At 34.5% G+C, this 17,776-nt stretch overlaps 2 protein-coding genes across 3 annotated transcripts; both read left to right on the top strand.

Annotated features, from left to right (window-relative positions):
• Nucleotides 1-901: 901 nt before the first annotated feature.
• LOC120150638 (adenine nucleotide transporter BT1, chloroplastic/mitochondrial-like) lies at nt 902-4,183 on the top strand. The gene is made up of 3 exons (XM_039163279.1): nt 902-1,701; nt 3,408-3,569; nt 3,647-4,183. The coding sequence occupies exons 1-3, from the start codon at nt 1,150-1,152 to the stop codon at nt 4,118-4,120; spliced, it is 1,188 nt and encodes a 395-aa protein (XP_039019210.1). The 5' UTR covers nt 902-1,149; the 3' UTR covers nt 4,121-4,183.
• A 2,396-nt stretch (nt 4,184-6,579) lies between these two features.
• Nucleotides 6,580-16,303, top strand: LOC120150256 (DDT domain-containing protein PTM-like). Of its 2 annotated transcripts, XM_039162950.1 has the most exons (10): nt 6,580-8,472; nt 8,582-9,196; nt 10,318-10,472; nt 10,572-11,458; nt 12,051-12,303; nt 12,400-12,524; nt 13,822-14,282; nt 14,765-14,793; nt 14,920-15,537; nt 15,656-16,303. In XM_039162950.1, the coding sequence occupies exons 1-10, from the start codon at nt 6,902-6,904 to the stop codon at nt 15,823-15,825; spliced, it is 4,884 nt and encodes a 1,627-aa protein (XP_039018881.1). In that variant the 5' UTR covers nt 6,580-6,901; the 3' UTR covers nt 15,826-16,303. The 2 variants fall into 2 exon arrangements, with proteins under 2 accessions (XP_039018881.1, XP_039018880.1); XM_039162949.1 differs by having other exon boundaries at nt 10,318-11,458.
• Nucleotides 16,304-17,776: the final 1,473 nt, after the last annotated feature.

Raw genomic sequence — 17,776 nt, 5'->3', positions numbered from 1 at the left:
AAATTATAATTTAAAAATATATAATATAATTAACTCGTAATATAATAATATAAAAAGTAGGACTTGCTAAAACTTTTGAGTAGATAACAATACTTTTTTTAGTTTACATTTAAAAAAAAGTTAATTATCTAAATAAATCATAATAATTATAATTTTTGATAGAAATGCATACATAAAAGTTTAATACTTTCAAATATAACATTTTTTTTATTATGTTCATTTTCTTTATTTTTTGATCTAAAATTAAATTACCGTATCGAAAAACTTTTGGATTAAATTAGGTCAAACTCAAACGAAAAGAAAAACAACTTAAAATAAAATGGAATGAATTAAGGAAAGACACCATCTAAAATGTTAATATTTTTTTTAATATTTTCATAAAATCTTACTTAAAATATTATTTTTTTATCAGAAATGTTAATTTTATTACCTAAAATAAATATTTCTCATATTAACATTTATGATATAAAAATAATATTTTAGATAAGACCCCGTATTAATATTTTTGATAAAAAAATAACATTTTTAATATCGTCTTTCCTATTCTATATAATAATATGTCTGATAAAAAATATTAATATTTTAGATAATATCTTTTCTAAATCTTATATTAATGTCTTATCTTGTACACCCTCCATGCTGTAAAGTATACACCAAAGGTATCTTTTTGGGAACTCAATAGCCTTTTTCCCAGTATTCTGATTTCTCTTCATTTAAAGCAACGGAAGGGAAGAAGTTCAATGCAGATTCTCACTTCCCTTGTTGGATTTGAAGTACAATAGAAACCAAACACCAAACCTATGGGATTACAAACCCTAGCAGTATATGTTATATAATGGCCTTCTGAGTTTTGACAAACAACATCACTGCCACCTACTCGCCTCCCTCTTTTTCATTTTAAGTGTTCCTATAATTTCCCATTTGTTTCTTGTTTTCATCGCCTTTTATTTTTATTGTTAAAAGTCGATTTTTTCCTTGTATCCTTTCCTCAAAATTTGTTTATTTAAGCACCCATTTGTCCCGAGACGAATCTTTGCTTCACAAGCACTCTCAATTCTCTTGAGATAATGATGAAACGGATTCTGTATTCAGTCAACCCTAGATAAAAGAATACCTTCTTAAAATTTGTTTTCAGAAGTTTTTTCAATCATGGGCAAGAGAGGAATCCCGTTATTTGGTCATAAAAAAGATGGGTTTTTCTCTATGTGTGATTCTGGGTCTCAATGGAATGTGGAGCAAAACAACTGCTATCCAGTCGGCTTATTTGCAAGCGTTGGACAAATGGGAATGGGATTTGGAGTCTCACCAAGCTCCCCGAATCCCCGTAACAATGGTGGAATTAAAGCCCCGTTTTCTGATTTGGTTCTGAAATATTTACCATTTCAAGAGGAAATTCGAGTTGTTGGAGTTCCTGAAGAGGAAGCTTCTTTGAAGAGGAGGAAGAAGAAAGTTGGGTTAAAACTGAAAATCAAAGTTTCTGATCCTTCATTAAGGAGGTTAATAAGTGGTGGCATAGCTGGGGCTGTTTCAAGGACCTGTGTTGCGCCATTGGAGACAATAAGGACACATTTGATGGTTGGAAGTAGTGGGAACACTACAACTGAGGTGTTCCATAATATAATGCAGACTGATGGGTGGAAAGGGTTGTTTAGGGGTAATTTTGTTAATGTCATTCGAGTTGCGCCAAGCAAAGCGATTGAGGTATTCAATCCCTGAACTCTTATTGCCATTTTTATGAATGTTATTCATCATCTTTATGGTTTTGTGGTACTGAATATAACCAATTGCTTGTTTCTTAGATTTGTGGGTGTTCTTTTTTGCAGTAAAATATTTTGGTCAATCTATATGGTTGTTGTTTTTGGAATGCCAGTGGTTTAGATTGATATTTGTTTTAATGTTTTCTCTCTTTTACCAAATATCAATGCAGTCACATACTCGATGCTAGTATCCAGGGATTTAAATTGTGGTTGTTTCAGACTGCACCGTTGCTGCTATATAATGGCCACTATTCCGATAGCCTATTTAAATCCATGCTAGCATCTGACACCATTTTAGCTTCTGTTTATTGGTATCAGCCTTTTACTTGATACTTTGTCTAACTGCGTATCTTGTTTTCTCTAGCGTGTTAAATTGACTTTCTTTAGTTGATAGCTTTATATTTCATTATTGCATTGGCGTTTCTTTATAATTTTATCTTAACAATAAGGTGTTTGTAGCCAGATTATATAAATTGATCAAAGTGGTTGTTTTCTTATTGTTTGGATAACTAATCAGAGCTCCGATTACCTTAGATAAGCGTTTTCGTAATGGAATAGTAAATATATTTGGTGCCTACCGCATAGGGATGGTGCAACCATGAATTGTGACAACCACCCCAGGAATTTGATTTTTCATTTTCTTACTGCTTTATTTTTTATATTTCATACAACTTACTGGTTAAGGCAGAATAAAAGGCAAGAAGAGGAAGAACTCTTTCATCATGATGAACATTGTGTGTATATACAGTTGCACCTTTCTGCTCCATTAAAGGCATATCAGCTTTTGTTTTTCACTGATTGATGTTTCCATGTCTTAGTTAATTCTTTGCCAATATATCGACTGCTAATTTTTCTTAGCTATCTTTCTGGTGTTCTTAAAAAACTAGAATATGTTATTGACTATGGTTATGGTTCTAATCTTACTGAAGGATGATGAAATAAATATAAGGAGACCGGCTAAACTACTTAAGATGCAAACTTTTTAGTGTGTTGGTTAATGGTGGTTGGCATCAGTTCGACAATTCCTATTATATTGACTTTTTTTGGTTACGAAATCTTCCTTTAGCACAATACCTATTCCACTGGTTCAGTGATCCAGTGGATGCATGTAGTATGATTGATACTAGGTTGTAAGTAAAGCCTTTATGTGCTTTTTTCTTCTGCAATTTTCTTTCAGGCTCTCATCTTCTCAAATATTGAAAATATTAAACTTTTATAGATATGAAAGAGGCGGAGAAGATAATTTTTGGTTAACATTGCTGTCATTAGCTCTGTGCTTCACTGCTTGGTGCAGCTTTGGCAGTTTAATTCCTCAACTCAGTTATATCGTCGAACCTGTTGCATGTTATTATTACTAGCCACACGTTTGTTTGGTTGTTGGCTTGTTTCAGAGGATGGTTTTGCGCTATACTTGTAGTCTTTGCGGCCTTGTTATGGTCGTCGTACAGAACTCACAGAAGGCATCGACAGTAAACATGATTTGTGCCAATGCTAATGAACTTTTCTCCCATTTAAATCCAGTAGAGCAACAGTATGATGGTGGAATGATCAGATGCATCTATTTTAGGATTCTTTGTTGCGTTTTTATCTAAAGATGATGGTTACAGTTGTTCCTAACGTATTCAAGTACTAATCCCCCATGTACTGCAGCTATTCGCTTTTGATACTGTGAACAAGCGGTTGTCACCCAAACCTGGAGAAGAACCAAAAATTCCGATTCCTGCGTCATTATTTGCTGGGGCTTGTGCTGGAGTCAGCTCAACTTTGGTGACATATCCTCTTGAGTTAGTTAAGACTCGAATAACCATTGAGGTAACCACTTCCTAACATTTGTAATTCACCGAGTAAAATTTGTTTTCACTTTTATCCGAGATCTCTTAATTTTGCAGAAAGACATGTATGATGGTATAGTTGATGCTTTCGTAAAAATTCTGCAAAAGGAGGGTCCTGCTGAACTTTATAGAGGCCTTGCTCCTAGTCTCATTGGAGTAATTCCCTATGCTGCCACTAATTATTTTGCATATGATACCTTGCGGAAAGTGTACCGTAAAGTTTTTAAGGAGGAGAAAATTGGCAACATCGAAACCCTTTTAATTGGATCACTAGCCGGAGCTATTTCAAGCAGTGCAACCTTTCCGCTCGAGGTTGCTCGCAAGCAGATGCAGGTTGGAGCTCTGAACGGGAGACAGGTCTATAAGAATGTGCTGCATGCACTTGCCAGCATTCTCGAACAAGAAGGGATTCAAGGTCTATATAAAGGTTTGGGTCCTAGTTGCCTTAAGTTGGTACCTGCTGCTGGGATTTCTTTCATGTGCTATGAAGCATGCAAAAGGATATTGGTAGAGAATGATGAGGATGCATAGGATTTTTCTCGTAAAGGGAAGCAAACTCGTACCGTTTTCGACCGAAAAACGAGCTGCATGCAATTTTGGTTCATCTTTTCTTTCATTTTGATTTTTTTCGTCTGAGGACCTGCTTTAGGTAGCTGCATTTGCAAGGTAAGAAATGATTTGAAAGTAAATTTAGTAGCATACAGTTTTATTTGGCCATGAGAATTAGACAGATAATGTTATATTTGAAGAATTAAGAGACTTATTTAGGTTATTTTTATAATCTTTTCATTTGGAGAGATTATGATTGAAGACTGAATGGACTAATAGAATAAATTCTCATGATATCTACCCTTTGATCAGTATCGAATTCATAAATATTTTTTTAAAGTGAATATAATTTCTCATGATATCTACACATACATATTAATCACGTAAATATTTTGTAAGGGTAAACACAAATGAAATTTCAAGGCGAATACAATTAATAAATGAAGTAATTATTTGAAGAAAAATCACTCGGATTTTAGGATGGTGACATGTCTCTCCTAAACCTGTAATGGTATTTTCTTGTAATTGGCCATTTTGGTATATCATTTTTTATTGTTTTTGTTAATGTATAAAAATCAATTTAAAGATAAATAATTTTGAATTAATAGTGTATGATGTATAAGGTAGTAGCGAATGATAATATTTTGTAATCGGTTAATAACATAGAGATAATTTATAATACCCGAGTAAAGAATATTATGGATAATTATTAAAGCTACACATAAATTCTAATCTGATTGTATACATGAAATTTTAATTTAATTCAATTCTTTATATTTTCTAAAACTATTATTAGTATAATGTTTTCAAAAATTATTTTTAAGTTTAAAAATATTTATCATGATTGTTAATTTTTAGAAAAAATAAAACAATCATCGTTTATTTTAGACTAAATATGATCAAACACTTATAAAAGCGCTATATATATATATATATATATATATATATATATATATATTATCCCAATTTTTAAAAAGTTATGAATGTGAATATAAATTTAAAATATGATCCCTTAAACGAATATGAATTTCATTAAGGTTATCTTATTATAATTAATTAAGAAAGTTACAATTTAGTAAGTTGGGACATTACCCCATCCTCGTGACAAAACAACATTGTTTTGATTTAAAGAACATGAGAAAAATATTCTTCCATCACAAATAATTAACGAAATAACATTATAACGAGTTAGAAAATCATCTCATTAATTATTATAATATGACAATATTATCTTTTATATATTTTTTAAAATAAGGTTAATGAAAAAAGTAAAGACCCAAACCATACAATTTGTTAATTTTAGGTTCATAAAATATTTTTCACTCAAAGTAAGTGCTTGAGGTTTCCAAAATACATTTTTAAGTGCTTACACCATAATAACAGTTAAAAAATATTATTGTCAAGACCCTAAGGTCACCGAATAATCGATCATCTAAAATTGATTAGTTGTCTTCAAGAGAATGAGCAATATCATCCACAATTTAATTTTCTCACGTCGAGGAGTCGATCATCCAAACTTGATTAGTTGCTTTGAAGAGAATGAGTAATGCCATCCTCAATTTGACTTTTTGTGTAGAGGACTTGATCATCTAAACACGACTAAGTATCCTCAAATGAAGAAAAAAATATCATCGTTAATTTGATTTTCTCGAACAGAGGAGTTAATCCTATAGACTAGATATAATATTTTAAGATTCACTAACCAATAAGAGAATTCCAACAGAAAATTTTTTAAAAATTAAGGATTTTAAGTTCAATTAGGAACCCTAAATATAAATTACCCAAGCATTTACCCAATACCCAAACCTATTACAAGCCTGGCTTGAACCCTATTCCAACCTATTAATGAACTTAGCGAGAATTTAATAATTCTTAAGATTATTATAGGAAATATAGCGTCTTAATTAATGGATTTAATGTTTTATCCCCTAAACTAACCGTTAGTTAATCGGAAGTACATTGGTTGAGGTCATCTTTAAACTCCAGAATTGTGATTGGAATATAAAGATTCTACATATACGTTGCGAATAGAACAAAGCTACAGACTATGTAGCTCCTATTGGCTTTGTACATTTTTCAGATCTTCCTGTAGAAATGACTGCTATATTGCAGGAAGACTGTTCTCTTACTAGCTAGTTTCTAGTTCCATTTGTTTTTTTTTTTAAAAAACTAAAAATCAATCATTTTAAGAATTAAGCTGATATTTAATAAAATTCATATAAAAATTAAAATTAAATAATTTGCTTTTTCATCCCAATAGTACCCACCTCTTTTGACCAGTGATCAGGCAATAAATAACGAGTTCAAATTGTAAGAGGAAGAAGCAAAATTTTCATAAAAAACCAATCTTTATTAATTAAAAAAGATTTCACATTGTGCCGTTTTCTACCTTAACATCTGATTCGCACCTGACATCGCTCCTTTCGTCCCAAGTTCATCTCTTTTTCTGTCTCCGTCTCTTGAATTGAAAGAGACCCCATTTCTTCATTTTCTCCTAATATTATTATTATTACAAAGAAACCAAAGTCTTACCCATTTGAACCCTTGAATTCAAATAATTTCTCCGTGTTAAGAAGAAAACCCATAATTCCCTTTTGCTTCTCCGTCCAACTAAAACCCTTCCGAATCTTATTTGGTTGAATTTTAATCAACATTTCCTGTCTGGGTTTTCTTTCTCCCTTTTAGTCCCCACAAATACTTTAGTTTTTCGAATTTCAAAAAACAGGGGGAAGAAACTACAGAAAAAGAAGCAAGAATGAGAAAATGGAGTTTGTGGGCAAATCCGTGAAGAAAGAGTTTAAAGGATTTGGTCTTCAGTCCGGCACTGTTGATTCCTTTGATTCCTCATCTGGGGTTTTCAAGATCCTTTTCGAGGACGGCCATTCGGAGGAAATTGACATTCATCAAGTTGCTTCTCTTGTCATGGCTGATGCTTCTAACACAACCCTTGACCCGAGATCCAACCCTGAGTTTGAGGTTGTCCGTGAGAAGCCGAGGGTTGGAAGGCCCAGAAAACGACGCCGTGTTCAGAGGAAAGTTCGTGTTTGTCCAGGTACTGCAAATAAAGAAACCCTAGCTCTTAATACCAGTTTGAATTTAAATACAAATGTTGATCTGAATGAAGGTTTTGCTGGGGATTTGAAGGAGGATGAGGTTATTGATGGGAATTTGAAGGAGAATGAGGGTATTGATGGGAATTTGAGTGAAACTCTAGATGATAAGGGAATTGGATCTATGAGGGATTTGAAATTGAATAGGAATGGGGATATTGAAATGAAAAATGAGTTTGACTTGAATTCTTCTGGGTTTGATTTGAATCTTAATGATACTTATTGCATTAATAATCATTTAAATGATAATGGAATTTCTTGTGGCGGGGGAGAGAATGTGAAGAAGAGAGGGTTTATTGATTTGAATTTGGACGCTAGTTGCAATTTGGATGATAATATCAATCTTAATTGCAAAACCCAAGGGAAGGAATGCGGTTTTGATTTGAATTTAGGGGCTGATGAGGAGGTTGACAAAGATGCTATTGATGGTAACTGTGGATGGCAAGTGGAAGTGAGGGAATCTACCACTTGTGCAGAGATACCGAAAGAAACAAAGACAATGGAGCAAAATGATGTTGCAGAGGGTGTTTCTAACAAGGAATTGAAAAAAGATCATTCAGATTTTAGCTCTGCTGAAGGAATCCTTGAGAAGGGTGCTGTTGTGGATCTGGATGTCGTCAAGGCTGATGGTTGTGGCACAGTTGGGTTAGAGGGTGTCCCTGAGTCTGGTGCTGCAGTAATTGATGGGTGCCAAGTTGATAACGGAAGTGCATTCAAACAAGCTAGTGGTCGGAGAAAGAGAACAAAGGTTGGAAAGGACTTGGATTCTTCAACAGAAAGGGTCTTAAGAAGAAGTGCTCGTAGAGGGTCTTCTAGAAATCGTGTTTCAAGCTCACCACCACCTGCAACATGTGTCGTTTCTGGTTTGGCAACATCTCCTTCAGTTAGCGCAGTAACAGAGGTGAAACCAATTAGTTCAGGTCATAAAGTGTCTGAAGGGCCTGTTGTTCTTCCTCCAAAACTGCAACTACCACCATCTTCCAAGAATTTGAATTTGGATGGGATTTCTGTACTTGATATTTTTTCTATTTATGCTTGTTTGCGGTCATTTAGTACTTTACTATTTTTAAGTCCCTTTGAGTTGGAGGATTTTGTGGCTGCACTGAAGTGCCAGTCTCCCAGCACATTATTTGATTGTATTCACGTTTCCATTTTGCAAACTCTGAAAAAGCATTTGGAGTACTTATCTAATGAAGGTTCTGAATCTGCTTCTGAATGTTTAAGGTATTTTTTCCTTTCCGTTTCTTTTCTCTCTCTTTCCCTTGCGTTTCCAACATTGTTTTTGTTTGCCAATTATCATTGTTTAATATTTCTTGTTGATCATACAATGTAGGAGTCTTAATTGGGGTTTCTTGGACTCTATTACATGGCCCGTTTTCTTGGTCGAGTATCTACTCATTCATGATTCCGGATTGGGTTATGGTTTTGATCTTACTAGTTTGAAACTATTCAGAAGTGACTATTATAAACTACCTGCATCTGTTAAGGTTGAGATACTTAGGTGTTTGTGTGATGATTTGATTGAGGTTGAAGCTGTAAGATTGGAGATTAATAGAAGGTCTTTGGCATCTGAGCCTGACATGGATTTTGATCGAAATATGAACAATGGGGTTTGCAAGAAAAGAAAAGTTTCCATGGATGTATCAGGTGGATCTAGCTTAAGTGAGGATATAATTGATGACACTACTGACTGGAATAGTGATGATTGCTGCCTTTGTAAGATGGATGGGAGTTTAATATGCTGTGATGGCTGTCCTGCTGCTTACCATTCAAAGTGTGTAGGTGTTGTGAATGCTCTTTTGCCAGAAGGTGACTGGTATTGCCCTGAATGTGCAATTGAAAGAGAGAAGCCTTGGGTGAAACCTCGTAAATCACTTAGAGGAGCGGAGCTTTTGGGCATTGATCCTCATGGTCGGTTATACTATAACAGCTCTGGTTACTTGTTGGTGTAAGTTTGTTTTACCCAACTTTTTAAATAATGATTTCTAGTACTACCTTTGTTGATGAGTCATGAAGGCATGTCTATATTATGAGTTGGAAGTTCTCTCCTGGCTTATTGATGAAGACTGATCATAACCCTTGTTCTCTTTTTTCTTTTGATCTATCATTTCTCTCCTAATTCTTATTTTGTCAGAAATTGTTTTAACAGTTATTAGTAGCTATTATTAACCCGATTGTGTAAAGAAGGCAATAACTTGATGAGCTGTATTTATATATATATAATCCTTTAACCATGGAATCTTCATGTCATTATCCATACAGATGGTATGTGATATGGAGACATCATTGACACAGCCTTTAACAGCCATCCTCACCATTTATGACACTTTGTGTTGCCTTGTTTTTCAGAAGAATCATTTTATTTAACATGATTATGATTTTTTGGGAATTTCTGATGTCCATATAAAATCTGCAGATTGATGATTAGCATGCTTCTATTTTTTAACCATCATTTTGTGTGAATGATATTGTTGCACAGTTTTTTACCCAAAATATTTGTTGCGTATTTCTGTTTGAGTTATAATATCATTGCTTACACACACATACAAGAGAGGTTGCTTAAGATAACCAGAAAACTTATCTTCTAATCCTAGGTTTAAAACTTTTATGAATTACAAAACCAGAAGACAACAACTTCAATAGTTTGTGACTTGTTACAGTAACATAATTATGAACAACAAACACTAGATTTAATATTCTTTTGCACATGTCCAAAAATCAATTATCAGTTAGAGTTTTGTGTTATCCATGATGAAGTATTTTTCTTTCTAATAAATTAATTTGATGGATGAGTATTTTATTGCGTCATGATAGAATTTGAGTTGCTTTGGTCTACTACTCTAAATGATTTGGTTTCTGCCCGTGTTTGTGTCCATTTCTGAATGTATTGTCCTTTATTTCCCCTATCTTTGTCTATCTCAGATTCCATTTGCATCTTAAGCAGGATACAAGCATTTATTTCCATCATCTAATAAAATATGGACACAGAGGTTTACTTATTTCAAGGTTAATGACTTTCAATATGTTGTTGCTTCTGCTGTTACTGACATTTTGATGTTGATATTGCAGGTTAGATTCATTTGATGCTGAATACCCATCAAATTACTACCATAGATGTGACCTCAACCTTGTACTTGATGTGCTAAAATCTTCATGCCAGTATAGTGACATACTAAAAGTAATTTGCAAGCAGTGGGATGTAGCTGTTGGCTCAAATGGTGCTAGTAATAACTTTGAATCTCTGAATTCTTCTTGTTCAGAGACACGTAGAAAGGGACAAATTCCAACTGTTGGCTCATCCCTGCCAACTGTTTTTTCTGCAGAAATATGTACCATAAAGAATGAGGCTGCTTCTGGTGGAAATCCAGAAGCGAAAGGAGTTGCTGGAAATTCTGGTCATCATGATATTGAGGTGGCAGAGTCGGCAAACATGTTGGATTTGGTGGCTGGAACAGAAATTCCACATATGAGTTCTGAAGGGTCAGCTGAAACAATGCAAATGGGTTCAGTCTTTCCTAACTTTCGGGAACAGGGATCTGTTGAGGTCTCAAACCAATTTGAGATACCAGGAAGCTGTTCAACTCTTGAAGACGGTTCTTTGGTATCTGATGCTTTAGATGTTAAGCAAGAAAGCAAGAGAAAGTTAGCTTCTCCCCATGCTTCACGTGTCATAAATGCAAAAAGAGGTGATGCATCGCAATTGCAGCCTGGGAATGGCTACATGAACCACTATAGTTTTGCCCAAACTGCCACATTAGTTGTAGAAGAGTTAATGCGTAAGCCAGCAGAAAAAACAAATGATGATTCCCTTTTATCGCTGGAGGAGATAATTGCGATGCAGATGAAGGTTATTTTGAAGAAATCCAACAGGTTTCATTGGCCGGATATTCATAATATATATGTAGATGCTCGTAAAGAAAATTGTGGGTGGTGCTTCCCCTGTAGATATCCTGTGGATGATACAGATTGCTTGTTTAAAATTGCTTTGGGTTGTGTTCCGCAAGTTTCAAAAAGTGAGATGGTTGACCTTCAGTCAAGGTGGAATAAAAAGGGCCATGTTATTGATGTCATGTGTCATATATTTTCCATCGAAAATCGTTTGGATGGGCTTCTTTCGGGTCCATGGCTGAATCTACACTACATGAAGATCTGGCATAAAAGCATTCTCAAGGCATCTAGTATTGCATCTGTTAAACATTTATTGCTAACGGTAAGTATTTTCTAGTTAGTTTCTGTAAAATGTAGAAATTTCTGTTTTATATGTTACTGCTATCAATCTCTTTCAAATTTTTATTCATACACACATATAACACTGATTGCTGCGAAGGGAAATTTGTTGAAAATTGTTTATTTAGTGGTGGCAGCAATGGTTGGGTCAGGTTGGGTTTCTTTTCGACTTTTGTGGATTGTTTTCCATTAAACTCATTGATGTTTTAGTGTTAAACTGGGTCGGGTTAGGTTTGGCTGGACATTTGGGTTTCCAAAAACTTTTCCACATTATCATGTCAAGGAAAATATTTTCAGGTTCAGATAATTTTGGACTTTGGGTTAGGGTCATAATAGAACCCGTGTTTTCTAGTGAATTCATATCTGGTTCACTCAAGTTCTTTTAGAAGGTTAGATTGGTTTATTTTGGTTATGTTAGCTTCTCCCACCTTAGCGCTTTGAATAAGTTGAGCTAGATACTGGTCATCTATCAACTATAACCACTTAAAAGAATATAAAACTGGTAAGTTATATAGGTTATACTACTTGGAGCTTATTTTCTATTGTTTGTGACATTATTTGTCTTACATGTACAGTTAGAGGCAAACCTGCATCATCTTGCTCTTTCAACAGACTGGATGAAACATGTGGATTCTGCTGTCACTATGGGTTCAGCTTCTCATATTGTGATTGCTTCAAGTCGTGGATCTGCCAAGCATGGTATTGCAAGAACTTCGAATCCTGCTGTTGGACCAAGTATTTGTTGGTGGAGAGGTGGTACGTTTTCTCGTCAGTTGTTCAACTGGAAGGTTTTACCTCGCTCTTTGGTTTCCAAGGCCGCTAGGCAAGGTCTGCATTTTTCCTAGCATTCTCTAAAGTTTTTGGTTGGTATTGTTAAAAAAAAGAATAATGATTCTGAATTTCTTTAAAGTTTAAAATTTATAGGTGGAGGCAAAAAGATACCAGGCATACTCTATCCTGAGAGTTCAGATTTTTCAAAGAGAAGCAAATCTGTTACATGGCGAGCTGCTGTTGAGTCATCAACTAATGTACAACAACTTGCTTTCCAGGTATGATTCCTTACCCCCTCATGTCTTATTTGTAATAGATAATAGCTGCAAAAGTGGAGGGAAAATATTGATGCCTATCTTCCAGCTGTGTTTGTTGATTGAATTGTAAAGAAATGTAGGCTATTGACTTCCACCTTCATGCAGTTTTCTATTATTTTGTAATTCTTGCAATGTAGCTGCACTGATTGTAAGCATAATATCCTGTGGCTTAAATATTTTTTTTTCCAAATATTGATTTCTTTCTCACGAGGCTACGGGGGAAAAGACTATAACTATATATAAACCCATGAGGCTGTATGGAAAAGACTATAACTTTGGAAAACTTCAAATGGTTAATATGTAAAAACAATAATTTATCATAATATAATGCATTAAAGCATTATTTTTTTCCTGTAAAATGAAAAGAAGTATTTATTCCTTTTATTTTTTAATTTTCTTGATTAAAAGCTTTAAAATGAAAAAAAGGTTTTAAGATAGAACATTGGGTCTTAAGAGAGAACTTTGGTAGGAGGGGAATTTCTTGGGCTTCTGTGTCAGTTTTCATTGTAGCCATGTTATAATCACTTTTGGGAAGGGCAGAACTTTGGGTCTTTGTTTTTGGTTACAGACGCAATTAACTTTTATTTGGAATTAGATGATTTTTGGTTGGTTTAGGGGAAGTGAATGTTGGTTGATGTACCATTTTAGATGTATGTTAGAGAAAGATAAAGTGCTTCAAGTGAAGAGGAAACAATAACAAATAAAAATGGAATGGTGTGTTAGTGGTGTTTTCTGCAAAGAAGAGATGCAGTAGACGTAGTAATTGGGATTTGAGGCTGTTGAGAGGTGAAAATATGGAGGTGGCTGGGTTGAAGAGTGGAACACCCCAAGAAGGAAGATGATGGGTTTGACAGGAGGCCAGAAAATGGCTTGAAAGGTCTGGCAGTTTGAGAAAGTTTAGTTTTTTTCCCTGGGGTCCAATAGGATTCAACTTTAGATACTGGCTTGTGTATTTCCTCCTTATCTTGCGCATGTTAGATATGTATGCAAAGCAAATGCTATTTAGTTATAATCTCTGGTATTGTTTCTTTATTTAATTTTGGCCAACTATGGTTACATCATTAAGCCATATGTTTTCATTTATAAATGTCTAAGTGGACACAAGGCAGTTGATAATATTTTACAGTTGACCTTACATGGTTGGTTAGTTGCCTTGATTATTTGCATTTTTCGGTTACATGTTTTTAATACGGTTATTAAAGTTTTCATGAACAATCCATTCTTTTGAATGCTGGCTCACTTCTTGTTATATTTTCAGGTAAGAGAACTTGAATCAAACATTAGGTGGGATGACATCGAAAGCTCACATGCTCTTGCTACAGTAGACAAGGACTTTAAGAAATCAATTAGACTGTTCAAGAAATGTGTTGTCCGCCGAAAATCCATAGAGGGAGATGTGGTGAAGTATCTTCTTGATTTTGGGAAGAGGAGAATCATCCCTGACATTGTCAAAAGATGTGGGACTGTTGTTGAAGAATCTTCAAGTGAAAGAAAGAAATATTGGTTGAATGAATCTTATGTGCCCTTGCATCTTGTGAAAAGTTTCGAAGAGAGGAAAATTGCCCGGATGTCTAATAAGATGATTTCTGAAAAATCTACTGAGATCAGTAGGGTGGCAAAAAAGTCATCAAAGAACAAGGGTTTCGCCTATCTCTTCTCTAAAGCAGAAAGGTCAGAGTATTATCAATGTGGGCATTGTAACAAAGATGTCTTCATCAGGTAGAAATTACTTTTGAGTGCTTTATCATTTCTTGTAGTTTTTAGTTTCATGGTATTGGAACTGTTTCTACGAATCCCTGTCTCAAATATGATGTCAGACCTTATTTTCAAAATTTGCTAATAACTAAGATTGAAAAGGAAAAAAGAACTTAAAAGATATGTTTTGTTAGATACTAGAACATAATGACAAAATTGGCATTTTAACATTTTTTTGCCGGTGTTTATAAATAATTGTTCTTTTACGAGATAATGCACTGAATATATTTGGGATGGAGAATTATTCAGTCCACTCGATTCTTATTAAAGCACTAATAAGTAATAAACCCTTCATAGAGAAATGATCCAAAACTTCAGAGGTCAGGGATAAGTTTTTGGTTTATGTTCAAGGATGCCCATTTTCATAGTTAATGGATACTTAATGAGTTGTTATTCCTGAACTGTTTTCTTTTGATTAACTGTAATTTTTTTTATCAAATCGGCAGGGAAGCCGTCTGCTGTCAGCATTGTAAGGGTAAGTGGTGCTCTTCTATATTAATGAAGTGTATTTTTCTTGTTATTAAATGCTTTTATGAGCTTCCAATCATAAGTGCTTTCTTTACATATATTCACATTTCTGATTAGTTTGAAATAATTTCAGGATATTTTCATAAGAGGCACGTTAAAAAATCCGCTGGAGCTATCATTAGTGAGTGCGCATATACATGCCATCGCTGCCAAGATGGCAAGTCGAGTGTCAATGCAAAAAAAGGTGGTAATGTCATGAAAAGAGGAAAGGGTGACACACAGGGGCGGAAGACGAGCGCAAAAAGTGCAAGGAAACTGCCACAAAAAGGTAAAAGGGCTAATGAAAAGTTACTGACAGTACGAATGTCACTGCGGTCACATAAGGATAAAACGGCTGCTGCTGCTGTGCCACTGCGCCGTTCACCTAGGAAAATAAAATACGTTCCTTTGCAAAAGAAAAAGCCTGGTAGGTGCAAGAAAGGCAAAAGGAAACCAAAGAAGAAAGCACCAAAGAAGATGAAGGAAATTTCTTGGCAGAAGAAGAGAACAAGGGCTTACCGTAGTTACTGGCTTAATGGTCTTCGGTTAACTAGTAAGCCAGACGATGAACGGGTGATACAATTTCAAAGAAAATTGGTTTTTGCTCCTTCTGAACATATGACTGTCACCCCTGATCCACCCAGATGTCTTCTTTGTTGTGAATCAGGATATGCATCTAATTCAAACTATATTGCATGTGAAATTTGTGAAGGTAATTAGTTTTCATCTTTTTCTTAACCAGTTCTCACAATAACACACTCCATGCTGATGCTTGAAATTTTCATTGTTTGTATTGTTCCATAATATTTCTTTCAATTAATTTTATGCAGAATGGTTTCATGGAGATGCTTATGGGCTTAATTCAGAGAACAAAAGCAAGATTATCGGATTTCGGTGTCATGTCTGCCGTAAGACGACCCCTCCTCTCTGTCCCAGTAAGGTGGCCAAAAGAGTTGATGAATCTCAATTGGCTGAATTACAAAATGGTGTTGGTACCTAGAACTGAATCTTCTGAGGAAGTAACATGGTGCCCTCTCTCCTTTCCAGGTTACAAGTCAGATTCCCAACTTGGGATATAAATTCAAACAAAATGGGACTGCTTTAATGAGAAGCAAAGTATAGGTGCTTGACAAATTTTTAACAATGAATTGAAACCATATACAGTAACATTAACATTTGATGGGAAGTTATGTCACAAGATAGTAGAATCGATACAGGACCTGATGCTCCTGCAACTGTGGATGAGGCAGAGTGCCATTACCATGATGATCTGCAGTATTCAATTGAAGCTTAAATCGGAATCCTCAGGTTTCACAGCAATCATTTGAAAGACAGTTACCGGTGGAGCCTCTCCCTAATCGCATTCATATAAGTTAGCAGATCTGTTAAATTTGTTAGATGATGGGACAAAACAACTTAGGGTAGATTTTCAGTCTAACTTTTAACTGGTGTAACAGGACTGAGATATTGTGGTAGGGGTTATATTTGTTTGTAGGACTAGAGTCACAGTAAATTTTCTGATGTTTAAATCATGGATTAAACGGTACATTGGAGTGATTCATATCCAATAGAAATATATTAAGAAATGTTTATTTGAGCCTACAAACAATGCATACATGAGTAGAAATGTTTTTTGAGTGATTAGAGCGGTAAATGAGATGGGACAGGTTGCGAGTTATTCGATATTAACTTAGTTAAAGTTCGGTTAATATTCAAAACGAATGGGAGTTGAAGCAAGTTTTTGATGCGGACTCGAAAAGATCGCAAGCAACTTGAAGAAAAATATATTATTTTTAAATTAAATTAGTAATAATATCAACGTTTATATTTTTTTTGGAAAAAAATATATATAAAGTTTTCATTTACTTAAGGTTGAAGTTCAAGTTTGAGTTTCAATCGAGCTAAGTGTGAAAATATTTTGAGTTCAAGTTTTTTAAAGCCTGAGTTGAACTTTAATTTTTGATTTTCAGTCGAGCTTTAAAAATTTTAAGCTCACAAGCTATTGAATCAAGACAAGCTTCAATTTTTATTTTTAGTTTAAATTAAATTTGGTAATTTTAAACTTGTGAGCTTTTAAGTCAATCGACCTCAATTTTAAATATTTTTTGAATCGAATGAAATTCAGTAATATTTGAACTCAATTTTTCTCATTTATAACCTATTAGTGATGCATAAACAATGCAGTGACCCATAGGACAAGTCACCAGCAATTCCAAAACAATACTAAAACCCCTTACTAATAAAGTAATAATTCCTTTTGAAGTCTGACGGGCGAATAATGAGGCAATTCACTCAAATTTGTCGTATAATAATAATGAAATGAAATTGTAACAGTTTAGTTCAAATAAGAAAAAGAAAATTTGAAAGTGCAACTGAAAGGATATAATTCCAATATGGACCACAACAAATTATATTAAAGGACCACTCCTTTATGGGTACTTCTGTCAGAAATTACCAAACTTTTCCTCTCAAATATCAATATATATACTAAACCAAACCCAAAATCACCATTGTTTTTCTTAGATAGAAACAAAAGAAGAAGAAAAAAAGTAGCAAATGGCTTCGTCTAGCTTTCGTTTCTTGAGCCTGGCAATGTCGGTGATTGCTGGAACTCTCTGGGGGGAGCACGACGGAGTCTCGGCCCAATGTGAGTCAAGTATTCCGAGGTTGGTGTCCCAATGCTCGGAGTACGTTAAAATATCAGGGCCGGAAATCCCTCCGTCGAAGAGTTGCTGTGATGTGGTAAAAACCCTGAATATTCCATGCATATGAAAGTACGTTACACCAGACGTTGAGAAGCTTGTTAGTATGGAAAAAGTAGTGTTTGTTGCTAAATCATGTGGCTTGACTGTTCAACCTGGAATGAAATGGGGAAGTACGTAAATTCCATTTATATATTCATACACATAGTTTTTTTCCCTTTTAAGATGATTTGAGTTTTTTTTTTTCCA

Source organism: Hibiscus syriacus, unplaced genomic scaffold (assembly GCF_006381635.1).
Source record: "Hibiscus syriacus cultivar Baekdansim isolate YM2019G1 unplaced genomic scaffold, ASM638163v2 tig00111022_pilon, whole genome shotgun sequence".
In the NCBI taxonomy this organism is placed as follows: Eukaryota; Viridiplantae; Streptophyta; class Magnoliopsida; order Malvales; family Malvaceae; genus Hibiscus; species Hibiscus syriacus.
Note: the sequence above shows the minus strand (reverse complement) of the source record. Positions and strands in the feature narration are given on the sequence as shown.